Source organism: Gymnogyps californianus, chromosome 1, assembly GCF_018139145.2.
Source record: "Gymnogyps californianus isolate 813 chromosome 1, ASM1813914v2, whole genome shotgun sequence".
Lineage (NCBI taxonomy): Eukaryota > Metazoa > Chordata > Aves > Accipitriformes > Cathartidae > Gymnogyps > Gymnogyps californianus.
Genome location: NC_059471.1, coordinates 119,888,359 through 119,904,610, shown reverse-complemented (window position 1 = coordinate 119,904,610; position 16,252 = coordinate 119,888,359). Strand labels below are relative to the sequence as shown.

General features: G+C 38.8%; 1 protein-coding gene across 1 annotated transcript in view; it reads left to right on the top strand.

Moving 5' to 3' along the window:
- Positions 1–16,252, top strand: part of EPHA3 (EPH receptor A3) — a 232,470-nt gene that overhangs the window by 160,605 nt on the left and 55,613 nt on the right. The window contains exon 6 of the mRNA XM_050908784.1: positions 12,789–12,913. Coding sequence (XP_050764741.1) covers positions 12,789–12,913 — 125 coding nt within the window. The remainder of the gene's footprint in view (positions 1–12,788; positions 12,914–16,252) is intronic.

Sequence of the window (16,252 nt, the reverse complement as noted above, 5' to 3'; positions counted from 1 at the left end):
CCTTTTCATCCATGTAGCAAGGCCTTCTCAATGAAATTTGGGGGAGTAAACTCCCCATGCACTTACTTGGGTTGGAGAGAGAGTAAACCTATGGGTGCAGAGGGGCTATAAACCTCAATATCCCCACTTCAAAGAAATTCAGAAGAGTATTTGTTGAAGCATTTGTTTTGGTATTTAGCAATGACAACCTCAAAACTCTTACCATTTGTCACAGTGCATAAAGTTTATGCATACATGAATATGGAAAACTGCAGTAGGTTGGCTTATTTTACAGAATATCTCCATAAGGCTAGATGGCTTTAGAGAGAGAGATTTGATTTAGTTAAATTGCCTGTGGGTTACCACCTCCTACTTAAGCTTTTTCATCAGAGAGACCGCAGGATCCAGTCTCATTCATCTGTGTATTGTATAGCATTATTGTATGCTATGGTACTATGGCATATAGCTATGGTACTCCCCCTTGGAGTCAGCAATGAGTGAACTGAGACCTACTTTCCACTAACTAGCTTTCCCCATGTGAATATTAGGATACCTGATTATGGGGGGAAGCAGTTTTAAATTGCATGTGAGCATTTCGGTTAAGCTGCTGCAAACCTCTGCATAGTCACACTTGTGTTACTCTAAGAATTAGTTTTTTCCTACTTTTTCATGTTAAATTAATTGGAATACTCTAAAGGAAGAGTGCCCTTTTTGGGATTTGACCTGATCTGAACAAATTAGTTTATAAACAAGTTTACATTACACTAGTACAGTTTTACTATGGAGATGGATAATTTATGTTTGAAGATGTCTTTGGGCTTCCTAGCTGTATGAACTGTGTAAGCTCTAGAAAATGAACTGCTGTTCCAAGAGAGCTTGTCTACAGTTTTATCTTTAATTTCCATGTACCATATTCAAATGGCTCTGGGTCATGATGTAGGATTGCAAATTTGGTTGTCTAGGTTAGATCGGAGGGTTCACAGGGGCAGAGCAAAGAGAACGAGCAAAATCGAAACCCTGTACAGGATAGGTGGGAACAAGGGGTTAAGTCTGTGACCCTCTTTCTGCAACAGCGTTTTTCTGGATAGAGCAGCTTACTCCATGTCAGACTGAATATTATGTCTCCAAACCCCAACTTTGCATGTGCATCTTCCTGAGATCTTACCCCTTCTATTATTTCTTATATGATTCAGTGTCCAGGGTTTCAGCAAAATAATTATTAGCAATGAAGTTCAATGAAAAGAATTACATTTTCTATGTTTTCCAAATATACCCATGCTGATGCCCCAAATTTTTTTTTTTTAATACCTCAGGTCTTTACTGCATGCCTGCTTGATAATAAAATAGACTGTTTTCTTTTAATCACTAAACGCACAGTGTAACAGCTTTAACTGTAGTTTTATGTTTGATTAGTTCTTAAGGACTTAAGGCCTTGTAAATCAAGGTCTCAACAGTGCAGCTGCAAATGGTGGTAGCAACTAAATTCAGCTACAAGAAGCCAGTGTCAGTACTAAATCGATTCCGAAGAGTTTTGTACTGTCACGTATCCTGGCATCAGGAGAGGAACAAAGGGGACATGTTGTAACAAGAGACCCCCTCAAACTCTGCCCTCAGTTCAACCCAGCTCTTCCACACAATCCATATAGGATGCAGATAGTTGCAAAAAACAAACAAACAAACAAAAAATCGGAGTACAAATAGGAATCTCCACTTACCTGCTGTAGAAAGAAATGCAAAGGAAACACAGGAGGCTTTTTGTGGGCTAAATTCTGCCTAGAGATGTCAGTCTTTTCCTAGTAACTATAGAAAGTGATTATGCTCCTCAATTAAGTGCCTAAAAATGCCTAAACTTGAGTTTTGGTCCTCCCACAATTCAGTTGTGCACTTGTAAAACGTTGATTGCTTTCTCTGTATGGCTCTTTTCATATAGGAAGATTAAAGAGAATAACCACCCCTGGATCCAAACCGAGGCATCTATGCACAGCTATAGTATAAAGAATAACAAAACAACAGATATACCCTATATCATCTCAGGCTTCCCTAGAAAAGCAGTAGTCTGCTTATCAGGAGTCTCCTCCTTTTATCTTTTGTATTTCTAAAACCCACAAAGCAGAACAATTCATGTAGCCTGTTTAATCATCTTGCTTGATCATTTAACCCCTGCATGAAAAGGTGTAGGAAAACAGATGACTGCAATGGTAGCTGTGCCTGTGCACCTACATGTGACAGTATCAGGTTTGGAAGTTGACTCCAATCCATTTTTCTCTCTCTTTTTTTTTTCCCCCCTGGATTAATGAAGAAATCCATTTTTCTCTCTCTCTTTTTTTTCCTGGATTAATGAATAACAATGTGATAAAAACACATCAACCAGATGTTTTCTTCAGGTGTAAACACACAGCCAAGTCTGTTACATACATTGAATCAAATTTATTTTTATTCCTCTTTCTGTCTCTTTCTTAAATGTATTAGCTGTCACATCTAGCAGTTTTGAAACATGGAAGGATACGTTTGTTTAAGCAGAAAGTCACCGATGAGGCACTATGGAGTTTTTGCAAGAGGCCACGATGAAAATTGTTCAAAAAAGCTTAAGAACAAAACTGACTACTAGGTACAGAAATTAGAATCATTGGGAGGAGAGTCTTAAAGGGTAGACATAGCTGGTTTGTAATATCTTGATCCACAAGTGTCATTTGCAGATTGAGATTGAAAATTTCAAGTCATCCTTTAGTTTCAGCTTGGGGGATAAACATTTAAAATGGAGAAAGAATCAGTAAATTTTTCAGTGCCATTGTAAGCAAAGACTCTCTTGGCTCCCAGTAAAAGTTCCTCAGAACTAGAATTTTATTTGCCTGAAATCTGTGGCTTCAAGGGAATAAATTCAGCACCAAGTTGAGCACCAAGCTTTATTTCAATATATGTCTTTGATTACTTGCAGGAACTGTGATGCTATTTAGGAGTTCAGCCTTTATTCTATTAAGCTAGACTGCACTGTCTTCAGCAACTCACAAATGATGTGTGATGCTCCCTGTTTAAATAAAATCCATATTTAGAAAGGGTTGTGTGCACTTTATGATCTATATCCCAAGACAGGTCTCTTAAGTAGATCTATCTTCTAAGAGAGACAATTTGAGAAAGCCACAGATGTTTGGTGCATGATGTATTTTTTTCTTTCCCTATGGTCCTTATAAAAAGGACAAGAAGATAGACTTATTAAAAGTGAGCTAATGACATGATGTAGGGAGTCTCTGGTTCACTGACTGTTGTTACAGCTGTGCCCCATTACGTACTGAATACCTAGGACATGCTTGGTTTTTTGAATGACATTTATCTTTTGAGTTTCAAACATTCCTGGCATAAATAAAGATTTTATGCTTTTCAAATGTGTTTTACAGTTCAGCCCAGAGGCTATTCAAGGATCATTTTAACTCAATAAAACTCCTCCTTTAGGGATATAAAAGGGAAGTGTTTTAACAATGTCACTCCATGCATAGCCTGTTACTAGCTAGAGACGTTCTGCCTGCAAAGCCTTTGATCCCTTTTCCCCTGAACGTCAAGGAAGCTCTGCCAAGGCTTCAAAGTCTGTGACATACATTGGTCTCTTCTGTGCGCACACAGTCCTGATGTGAATGCTCATGACCTTAGAGAAAGTTCGCAGGTGAAGTTTGTGGCTCAGCCAGTGTTTTTCACTTCCAATGCTTTTAGCTACCTTTTCCAGAGGTCATAGTGAAGTTGTATTCAGGAATCAGTGGATAATGGTTTTCTCTACTGCTTCTATTTCGGTCTTTAACATGAGGCTATGTGTGGATTCTCATTTAATGTCTTGGTTTGTTAAAATAGTGAAAATAAAGAAATGTAGGTAAACAGGATGCTTAGCACTCAGTTAAATAATATTCCTTAGACTTCTGGCTCTCTTTCTTATCTGTGCTAGCATTCTCAGTAATCACTGAGGGAAATAGTCTGTGTTCCTCTTGATCATAAACAAAGCTATCAACTTCCTTTGCTTCTTGAAGCTATTCCATCTAGACAATTTGCAGGCTGGGGACAGCTAGGGAAAAAATGTTACTTGTTTCTTTGGGTTTGGGGACTATTCCTGTCAATGGGAATTATTAATGTAATAATTATTTTTAAAAGCATTTTAATATAAAACCAAATTATAGTGTCAAAGTTATGCACCCCTGCATGTTACAGTCTTCACATACATGAAGCTTTGGTTTTACTTGGACCAACTACATAAGCTGATCTGAGCCTGAGGATGTGTCATCCTGCTTGTGAAGGCAGTAGACCTTGTTCTGAAACTTAAAGACTTTGCTGCTTCTCACTAGGGCAAACTTTCCCGTGTTGCGAAGTGAGCGTCCTCAGAATTTGTAAGCTTGACACCAGAAATCCCTCAAAGAAGTTGTATTTCTTTGCTTCTTTGTACTTTTCTTGCAGTATCTAATTCTACAGTAGAATACGTATGAGTTTTTTCTAGCATTCCTTCTAGTAAACTATGCTTCTATATATAAATAAACTGTTTAAAACCAAACAAAAATAAAAGTTAAATCACCCCAAAATCCAAAAGAAAGTGAAAGGAGATGTGATCACCTTTCAAGTCTGTTCCATCAGAGGTTCTCCTGTCCTGGTTAACCTTTGCAAAAGCAATTGGTCCAAAGCCATCTGTGAAACTACCGAAGAATGACAGGGCAAGACGTTTGAGAAATATTGTTTCCATTCACAGTGTTTTCTGACCAGGTTGAAAAGACTCTGATGGAACTTACTGACAGACCAGCTCAGGAGCTCTTGGTGATTACTTAAAAGGAGAGAAATACTTTATGTCATAGATTACTTATCTAAGGGCAATTGTCTTCTCCAGTTTTGGATACTGGCGTTTCTAGAGATGGTTCTTAGGTATACTTCTTAAATTATGAATGGGATTTCTCTGGTTGAGATAATAACTAAACTTTCACAGGAAGGGGAAGCCTACTAGCACCTGACAGTTGATGTTATGGGCACGGTGAATAAATTCTTCTTTCTGAAAACTTCACACCAGGAAACCTGAGGCTCTAACGTCCTATAAAGTAATGTAACAATGGGGTAGGAAAGGCAAAGCAAAACTGTTTATTTTAAACTGATATGGTCTTAAACACATTCAGTGAAAAATATGAAGTATTGTGAAGCTCCCACCATCTCAAACAGAGAACAGAAAGAATAACATTTGTGTTATGAGTACCTTTGGGCTGAATCCTTATGAAAGCATATACGGCATTTGTCTCCTCTCTGAAATAACAGCTGTGAACGCCATGGCACCATAATTTTCAGTTTCTGAAGTGAGTGCCTTGTGCAGCCTGATACTTCCCAAATGGACATGGCGTTTCCATGATTTATTACACATGTGTTAAACATATGAGCAAGTCTAACATTTTGTTTGCTCTGTGGAAGGCATTTGCTATCTCTTTTAATAAAAAAGAGGGAGAAATGAGAACATAAATGTGCAACACTTAACGAAGTTTGCTTTTAATTTAGAATTTATTTGTAAGAGTGAGAAATGAGCTCTGATAATCACTTGTCCAGTGACAGCTGCTGCCCAGAAGGTTGCCTTTCTCCGCACTTGAGAGCAAAATCAAGCAAGTGCCTTTTAGTGCAATTCCTGCTGAAGCTGCTTGTTTTCCCCTTTCCAGTTCCCTTCTGCCTTTCCTTCACGGCACCTGTGCAATGCCTGCAGCCGCCCTGGAGTCTATGACCACAGGCTGGAGTCCACCAGCTTCCAGATGCATTTGGGTACTTCTGCCATAATGCAGTCAGTCATCCATTAAAATAACCATGAACAAGTCAGTCTTTAAAATGTTTTGTCCTTTTTCTGAGAGAAACATACACAGCTCCCACAGATAGCTTTGTTTCATCCAAAGTTAGCCTGCTTCTGTTTGTCCTTAAAGTTTTGTCCATTTTCTTTCCTTCCACATTTTGATATGTGTAAATGCCCAGATCTTGATAGTCCTCTCCCAGAAACTGGGAACCTTTTCACCCACTCCCTTGTGATTGCACCCTACTAGGATCCAGCCTGGATCCAGTGTGAGGGTCCTGTACGCTGACATGGGCCTCTTGCTGTTGGGATGGCTAGACTCCCTAGTGCCTGGTCCCTGGTGACATGAAAGGACAGGGAAGGTGCGTTTGCATTGTGGCTGACAGTCGCCTAATGATGTTACAGAATCAGATGACATTTTACAGCCCAAGTCATAAAAATATTTTGAGCCTGCTTCAGCTCAAGGAGAAGGTGCAGGAACACAAACACAAGTACTGTGCTAGTTTAACTACGTGTCCTGGAGATTAAAGGGCAAAGGACTGCGTCTGCATGCACGTTGAAGAGGTGGGTAATTGTGTCTGGAAGAGGAGCATGTAGGGTTTAGCAGGTTTCCGTAGTGTTGTTAAAGTGCAACTGTTTCCTCCTCCTCCTGCCTCCTGGGAGGCACCTGGGGACCCAGCGCTGACTGAGCCTTCTTGGAATGTGCCTGTGGGATCAGCCTTGCTTCAGCACGTGTAGAGGGAGGCAGCGCCTTTAACTGCACTTAACAGAGAAAGTAAATAGTAATGCAATCAGAGAAGGTTTACAATAGTGCAACTCCTGCTTGCTGTGAGCAGGCTTCTATAATAAACCCCTTAGATGTTAATCCACAGACTAGATGTTGGAGATGTAAAGGATCCAAGGACAAGCATAGCAGTTCATACAGACATCACGTTAATGTGATCGTGTCATGGACATGTGATGTCATTATACTGATTTGTGAGTTATTACTTAGGGCTCTGTCACGAACTGAATGCTGGTTGGTAGTGGAATGGTTGGATAAACCTAAAGATAGAAAGGCTGGTTCACAAAATCCCAGATGTTGGGTTGTTGTTGCATGAGTGAAATGTGTACGTGCAGCATTATGAGCAGTACCAGACCGAGCCATGCATGAGTGCCTAATGCTTGCACCGAGGTAAGTTCTCTCATGTATCCTGACTCTGCGGATGTGACTCCAGTTTTCTAGAGAAACTGCCTCTAAGTGAGAGATCAGTTTGTTCATTCAAACACTGGTATTTCCGCTTTGACTTGTATGATAGTTTTGTGGTTTGGACACCAGTCCTCTAAGACTTACAAGTTTGGGTCCCAGTGGGTCCTACTGTCAAAGGCTGCAGATTTAATTTTCAGATTATGATCTTTATTTACTGCTCTTGTTCCACATTGCCTCCTAGGGGCATCATAGACGTTAAAGAAAATTTATACATTATATCAGATGACAGTATTATGATTAGATAATAAAATAATCAGTTTTCTAAAGAAAGAAAAAGGAACAAGCCTGCCATTTATTCAGCAGTGCAGAAGTAGTTGCAATTTAGGTAATACAGTCAGTTCTGCTGACTCAGATATGTTCTTGATCACCATCTTTCAGCATAGCTTGGCATATTTTACTCTCTGATGCTGATAGCTAGTTGCAAGCAAAAGCTGGAAGTGAGCAGGCCATGGTCATTTTGGAATGAAATCCTTCCCTAAAATTTAATTTGTGATCTAGAGACCTAAGCAAGAAACAACAGGACTCTAAATGTTTCAGCAGTTGTACACACATGGCTTCCCAAAGTTAATACTGAGTTCTCTCTGTCACAGGACAGGGAATTTTCTTCCAGTATATATATACATCTGTACGCCAGTCACATATGAAAACAATATCCAAGGAATAAGGAGAAAGTCAATAAGGAGATTTATATACAGCTGCTATTAAACTGGAGGAAAACAAATGATCTGTTGGGGTCAGTTTCGCTGGGAAATCAATTTGAGCAGAGTTTTATTGTCGTCTCTGCTAGATCCTTCATGTTATTTGCTTGCACCTTTAATAGTCATGACTGAGGAGGTTTTTACACTTGTGAGTCTAAGCTCCCTGGATCATTGCGTTTGTTACCTTTTCAACATCCACATTCCCAGTTGTCACAAATGCTACCTAACAACATTGAGCGCTCAAAGTACATTTCCCCTCGTAACTCTAGGGAGTTTTGAATGTTCATATTAACTGCTTAAACTAGTCATAAACCAGTTAGACTGTAGTACCAGACAAATAGTAACCATCTGATGCATAAAAATACCTCTATATGCATTGCATGTGACTATTGAGACTAAACCTCTTAATGCATGGCCACACAAGCCTAAAGTTAATTATAAAAAAAAACAACTCTTATTTAGTGAAGAAGTTAAGAGTACTGATACATTAATCAAAACACCAATGAAAATGTAAATACATAGAGGTATATGAGCCATAGGATTTATCCAAAAATCACTGAAACAGCGTTTATTCAACTTCTTAGTCTAAAAAAAGTACTCTCCTTAAGTTTTACCTTGAAATGTATGTTTTCTAAATGATAAATTAATTTAACCTAACTTGGTGTTGCTATTGATGCTTTAATATAATTTTTAAAACTTCGATTTAGCCTAAAAAGCTTCATAATGTGTCGTTATTTGCTAACCCATAGTACAAAATTGTTTTTGTCAGTGGGAGCTGCAGACATTTAAAATATTTGTTCTAGCATTCTGTTATTGCACAATCTAATTGTCTTTTAATTTAAGAAAGGAAAATCCTGGAACTGCAATGAAAAATGGCTATTCTAAATATGAAGTACTTCTGTTGCTTTTTGTAGCCCAATTTTGAATTCAGTCTCATACTGTTGTATTTATTTAATGGTTTTCAGGAAACAGGAAGCTCTTGGTTCTCTCTTCCTCGTACAGAAGACTAAAGACTGTATGCATTGCTGCTCATGGTGATGCCTTCGTTGTTTAATGGTTTATAATGTTAACTTCCTTTAACTGCGGTTTCTCTCTTTGCTGGATTTTCAGACTCTTCCAAATACATAGTAAAATACAGTAACTGAACTGCTCTGGTGAGAAGGAAGGATTAGTTGTGTTACAAAATGGAAATTAAGGCTAACTTCTGCTTAGACACTATTTAGAACACAGTTTATAAGTTTTGATTTATTACATTGTATACTAGGGATGCATAAAAAAGAAATTAATTCCATGGTCCAAATGTCAAGTTATTCCTCCCAACCGCACCCCAGCCCTGAGCTGGGGCCATAGGTCAGAAAGGCACCTCTGTTGTCATATGACTGTCCCTGTGCAGGACATTACATACTTACAGGTTACCTTAACTCTTCCCGTATCTTAAATCCATTGATTGCAGTAGGTTTAAGCGTAAACTTAGAAGTCATCTGAACAAGATGTTTTCTTAAATTAGGGTTCAAGGACTTCTAACAATTTTCAAACCTACCTATCTAACAGGTATAGCAGAAAAACAAAAAAGATTTCATTAAGATTTAAAACTTTAACAGTCCAGCTTCTTGCAGACCAGCAAAGAAAGATTATGCTGTGTGCTGTGCTGGTAATTTTTCATTTTATCTCATCTTGGTCAAACCAAAATGTGGCATGTGTTCATCAGTCGATCCCATGTGTTAGTAGAGGAGTCAGTTCTGGACGTAGGCAAAGAAACAATTTAGGAGAGAAAGTGAGTCATCAGTTGTGCGGGGCAGCAGGCACAGGAGAAGAGCCAGGCCACCTCTGTTTCTTGGCATACAGCAGAGTCTGGTTTGGGGAAAGCCAGGCTGCTGCTGCAGCTGACGGGCTGTGCAGGATGGCAGCCCCTCCAGGCACGGGATCCTGACTCCTTTCTCTGCCCCCATCCGTGGGGGGTCTGCAAAGCTGGCTATCGGGGATGCTCACTTCAAGGTTTATCCTTGCTCCCCTCTACTCCCCTTTTTGCAGAAGGAGGGTCCCGGTGCTGAAATCGTCCCGGGAGCAGCACAGTTCTCTTTCACCTGTGCTTTGAAGAGCTGTAAGCCTGACATAGTGCCAGGAGAGGAACTGCTGGAAGAGGTTCTTGTGAGGGCTGTTCTCTCCGGGGCTCTGTTTTGTCAACAGAAACATAGAGGGGGATCAAAGTCAAGCATTGCTTGTAAAGTTCAATGTGAAAAGACAGAGATGATGGCAACAGCAGGAAAATTATGAAATCTATACCTAGATATTGTGTCTATTTTTAACGTCCTGTGTGCTTCAAAATTAAAATGCTCAGATGATACACAAGATAGTTTAACAAGATGAAAAAAAAAAATGTACAAGATTAAAAATTAAAATTAAGTTACAAATACATATCTTCCCCTCTGAACACAAATAGTGTGGTTTATCCTCTAGAAATAAATAGTTGACCACCGAAATATCTGAAGTCACTGTTCCTTTATGCGCTGAAGATTAATGCCTTAAAACTAGGTAACTTTTGTAATCCACATAGTTAAGATAAGGTGGTGATTTAAACAGATTTGGAATACATAATTTCCGTAGCTCAGAGGTTCAGTAGCTGTTGGAGTGGCCTGGTATGCAGCGCTGTGTGGCAGAACTCAGATCTGTTCTGTGCATGGGATTAAAGGTGCCTGAAACTTTGTGTTCCCCGTGATCATACATCTCTCCTCCCTTTGCCCATGCAGTGGGATGCTATCTCTTCCAGACACTCTGTATGTATAATTTCTAAGCAGCTTTGGGAACCCTAGGGATTAGAAAAGGTATATGAATGTTTTATAATGTTATTGATAACTGCAGAGCAGACGCTTTTCTAATAAACTGCTGTGAGATAAGTTACTGGTAACATCTGCAGAGATGTGTGTAAATGAGCTCAAAATAATTAATACTGTGTTAGAAGAAAGCTTTTTTTAAAGCACATCTGTATTGGAGCATATAAGATTATTTCAGCCTGCCCTGAGAATGTGTTATAGCACAAATTACCATAATTTATTAGGGGAAAAGCCATTTCTGTTAATCATGTATTAATTATTCATAAAATCTGTATTAATGTTACCTTAATGGGAAGTGTTACCAGCTGGGGTACTGGGCTTGGCAATCTATTCACATACAAAAAAGATGAATAGCTTGACTTGAAAAGACGACATAAAAATGACTTACAAGAGCATAAAAGCAGCAAGCATGGGTATATGAGTTAACATAGAGCTGGATACAGTAGAACAGTCCAGCCAGCTAAGCGCTTTGTATTTTGGCTCTAGCACTAGTTTGTGCCTGAGTGGAATTCAAGTGGAATTACTGAAGGATGTTTGTTACAAACCAGTCCTGTATACCTTGCCCTAATACTTTTCAGCTCTTCAGCAAGCATAGATCTGGTGAGTCTGAGTAAAATAGAAAGAGACTCTTTCCCATTCTACTTTAAAAAAAAAAAAACCAACCACAAAACCAAAACAAAAAACCCCACAAAACCCCCTCCAAAATCTGATTTCAGTAATTTAAATTCAGGATAAATTCTTCCTGCTGGGAAAAAAAAAGAAAAAAAGGTTTTTTGCAACTTTTTAATCTTCTCAGAAAGCTATTGTGAACCACCTGACATGTGAAAATGCTGCTCAGAGGATGCGTTTCAGCCCAGAACAAATGTAGAAGTGTGTATATACATATGTGCTTCTGCAAGTGTATGTAGCTTTCTAGATGCTCTACTCGATTAAAGGAGGATGTCAACATTTAGATTATGACTCAAGTCTAGAAGGTATGTTTTGATGGAAGTTTAGCAAAATCAAACACAGAATGAATTTTCCAAAATTAATTTTAATTAAAACTACTTCTTCTCTGGCTTTTGAAACTTCTCTTGCAGGAATGAAAACCCAAACAGAAAGGGCAGTGGCTAATGCATGCAAGTGTGTAATGCCTGTAAAGTGCAACTAGTTTTATATGAACAGTAAAAGCTTCATAGGATTCAGCTGAAATTAAATTGTTTAGATCAGCTAGAGCCTTTTTATTAGGATAGCACAATGTTGAACTTATAAACGCATTTGTTTTACATGTTAAGATAAAAGGCTGTTTATTGGTAAAAGATTTTTTTTAAAATGACAGTTACGACCTTTAATGTGTGATCTGTAAGCTATGATCTGATGAATTTTGGCCAAAGCCATGGAAGAGAAGCATTTGGAGTGGGAAGCCAACCCAAAAGAAACAGAAAAAATAATTTTTAAAATTGCATAGCTTTCAGTGAGTCCAGGAAACCTAGGCCTGGTCTTGGAACAACGCATAGAGCTGGGTGGTCTAAAGCTGAACTGATGTTCAAGAATCTTAGGTAATTATGATTTTTTTTCTGTAATGTTGATAGTACTTCCAACTTTGGGGTGGTGGGTGAGTCTGTGGCATGCAATCAATTGTCATGCCTAACTGATTAATACAGATCAGAAATGAGGTTATTTTGCAGTTTCGATTTTTTTCTTCAAATTTCATTTTCAAAGAAATGTGGTAAAGGAGAAGTGTATATGGGAGCAATTTGTATCTGGAGAGCTTACCAAATAATGTTATAAAAGAAGCTGTATTCTGCAGTATGCTGATGGTTATTACTAGCCATGGATACCAGGAGCTCCTTGTATGTAATGCGTCCCAGCACCGTTTTACACTTGCATATGAAAATGTTATCAGAGTTCTGCAGAGTCTGGTAATGATAATACTTCAGCATTATAACAAATAGGTAGTACTGTTATTTTGTTCTCTATTTTAATATATCAAATGTATTTCATTGCTTACACTGTAGTAGCAGATCGAAACCATCTGCTGTCTTGCCACTGGTACGTCAGTCTAACAGAAAATCTCAGTTCATTTTCCTTGAGGCCAGTATGCTTTAAGGCATGTGTACTAGGACTATAATCCAGCTGCTGAATGTTGACACAAGTCCAGACCTATGCTCGTGAGTCTTTTAAATGGAAACAATACTCTTTGCCAAGGATTGGAACAGAGATAAACTCAGTTTGCTTTTCTCTCTTTCCTCCTCCCTCCCTCCCCTTTACAGCTCCATCCCCCATCACAGTCATAAGGAAAGACAGGACATCCAGGAACAGCGTGTCTCTGTCTTGGCAAGAACCCGAACATCCGAATGGGATCATCTTGGACTACGAGGTCAAATACTATGAAAAGGTGGGAAGAAAGATTGAAGGGGAGGTTTTTGTGCTGGTAATACTGTAATTAAATTATTACATCTTGCCTATGTTAAGTATTCAGAGACACCCCTGTTCACTCACTGTCTGCCTCAAAGACACCAAGTGTTGAAACTGTTCAATTTTTGTTAAGGGGAACATCATGGAAATGCAAAGTGAAATTGTTAAGTTGTGTTGTCTACCAAGTTCATCCCCAAACACATCAGAACCAAAATAGAAAGTGATGCAGACAGGCTGCAATACTTTTTTTTTTTTTTCTCCTTGAGTACAGTTTACTTAGTTCTGTTATGCTGTCAGTGTTCATACATTTATTTGTCAGCATCCATGCGTTGGTGCTTCCTTGTGGTGCAAGCATCTTTTACACAAAAATGATTTGGAAAAGAGATGGGCAATCCTTTCAGTGACTGGTTTGCACTATGAAAGTTGCCACTTTTCATGAATAACTGCATTCTTCATAAACTTTATGTAAATAACTACAAATCAAAGAAAATCTGCCATTGAATAGGTTCTGCTTTATATTGACATTTTTCTTGTATTTACAGCTGTTGATTTCTACATCATATTTAGATCTGTATTTAGGAAAAAAAATAAATCTTCAGAACGGAATGGGTTTTTTTAGTAAATCTTACTGGTAGAACTGAAAAGACCATAAATTGTTGTGAAGATTGTGAAGAGCAGTATTAGCCATTTTTACATTGGTCAGAGAGACCTTTTGATAGAATATATTGCTACTGAAGCTGACAAACTTTGAAAAAATGTCAGAAATAATAATTTAATTTAGCATTTACTAATGCTGTTCATATCTAGAAATCAGGCTGATATTTCATACATACTAGGGAAGATGTGGTGCCAATATCCACTTAGAAACTGCTGTTAAAAAGACCACGGGTATTCAGTTAATTTTCAGAAAGTTTTCTCATGGAGCTTACAGTGGGCGAATGTGGTATTGATAGTCCATGTCTGATCTCCAGCTGAAGAATGGGGATCAGAGGGCCGTATTCTGAAAAGATTTCTCCCAAATTAATATGTCATCTGATTTTGGGTGGGGGTTTTTTGGTGGGCACTTGAAGCTTCAAAGACCTTGGCAGAAATCTGAATGTATGTAGTACTACTGATAAAAGGGGAAAAAAAAAGCTGCCTAAACATTTCAGTTCAGTCTCACCTTATAGAGCAGTAGCCTCTAGACTTTCACTTTGGTTTTTTTCTGTTATTTCAATGGGGACAGGGTCAAGTCTGGATCCTGGGCTTGAGAAGTAAAAGAGAACTGGCTCATATATCAGATTGTCTTTATTTGTACATCCTCAGCACTGAAGGGAAGCAGGAATTTATAGGCTCTGTTGTTTCCAATTTTTTTAAAGAAAATAAAATAGATACTGCCTTTTAGTAAGGCTTGGAAGAGCTATTTGCCTCACAAAGAGCCTACGCCTGAAAGATCCCAGAACTTCAGCCTGTTTTGCACAGGCCAGGTTATTTATCTGCATGATTAACTTGTGCTTCCTTTGAGACCTACCTGGCTGCTCTTGCTGCCATTGGCCATACCTTTGTTTTCCAAGAGCTGCGGCAGCCCCGACTCAGCTCCACCTCCAGTCTCCCCAAGTGGAAGTCCTTGCCTGGGTGGCTCTGCGTGGGTACTGCGGGGTGCAGGGTGTAACACGCGGGTGTGTTGCGCGTCGTGGCGTTAGGGTGATCTCTTGGATTTTAGTTGCTTGAAAGGGAGATAATTTTTCCCCTTGTGTGCATTTAGTTCATGTTAATTGAATGACTGAGAAGTTTTATTTGTGTATTTGTTTTTTTGCGGTGTTTTGGTCATCATTCTACACTGAAATTGGCTTGCTTTGTTCAAGAAAATTGTCACCTTCCAGTACTGTTGTATGCACAGACTGAGCATGAGGCTGCTATTCCCACCGAGTATATCCAGTCTTATGGAGCAACTGGTTGTCATAAGACAGCTTCATAAGACAACCAGTCTTATGAGGCTGATCTTGCACATGTGTTTCTTCCCTTTGAAGTCTGTGATCAAGAGTTCATATGCACCAGACAGCTTTCTTAAACCAAAGAGCCAACTGCTTGACAATAGGAGCCAGACCATTTAGAGCAAAGGGGTTTTAAAAAACAACCTTCTGACACCGGTGTTTTTAATGTGTGGTCTGCAGCCCCTTGGGGAGTCAGAAGCCTGTTCCTCAGGGTTTATGAAAGGTAACTAAGAAAAGCAAATCTATTGTCAGGAGGCTTTAATCCATTGCCCTTTTTAGGTCTGCAAATTGAAAAAGGTTGAAAACTACTACTCTGTACATGCTAAACTTACCTGAGGACAGAGCAGCCCATGCTGGACTGTTACTCTTCATTTTTTCTACAAACACCTTTGGAAGATGCTGCTTTTCAGTCTGAGATCTCTAAGCAGCTCCCCTCCCCTCCTCTTTTGAAAAGAGAGCTTTCTTTTTAAACTGGTCCAGTTCGTTTGATTTTCTGCTTCAGAAATCGTCTTGGTTGTGCTCATCAAAAAACCCTGCTGCTGTTAAGTGGCAGCTGCTAGGAAATAAACCCTTCACAGTTAGCAATCCGGGTATTTCTCCTGACAAGTCATACCTGATTGCTGGTATGTACCTGATTCATGTTGAGCCATTCTTTTCCCTCCTGCTTGTTTTTACTTGCCATACCTTTTGTAATCTCTTAGAAATTAATAAATACAGCATTAATAGAGTAATACAGGTCAGCCCAATTCTGTCATACACCTTGTCCACGCAAATGTTGGGTTTTTTACTTTGTTAAGTTGTTCTTAAATTTCAAAGAATACATGGTATTTATGGGCAACTGCATGTTACTGATATTCAGGATGTTAGAATAGATTTGGAATAAAAATAGAATGTCCTGTATCTAAATTATGATATCATGTAGTTTTTATAATGCATTATTGGCATAAAGTATGTGGAAAATATTTGTTTTCTGTAAGAGTAGTTAATTAACCTATTCAGGTTTTTTTCACCGGTGATTGCACTTGTGTAACAAAGAGAGAATAGAGCTTTACTTCATGTTTCTAGAGAAATTAGGAGCTACAGTTTTGGGAAACTGTTTTAACTTTTTGGAATGAACCTATGAGGTTTTAATGCATAGCATTATGAACTGAGAGTGATGTTTTTTCAGACTCACTGTTTGCAGTAGAATTGTATTTTCTGTAAAAATCTATACGGCCTGGTTCTGAGGGCCCAGTTACTATTTATTCAAACTGTATGGAACTTCTAGGCATTTATTTTATGGTAGGGCATAACATTTTATGTTAAGTTAATGCTACCAAATGACACCCCGGTTTAGTCTGTCCATA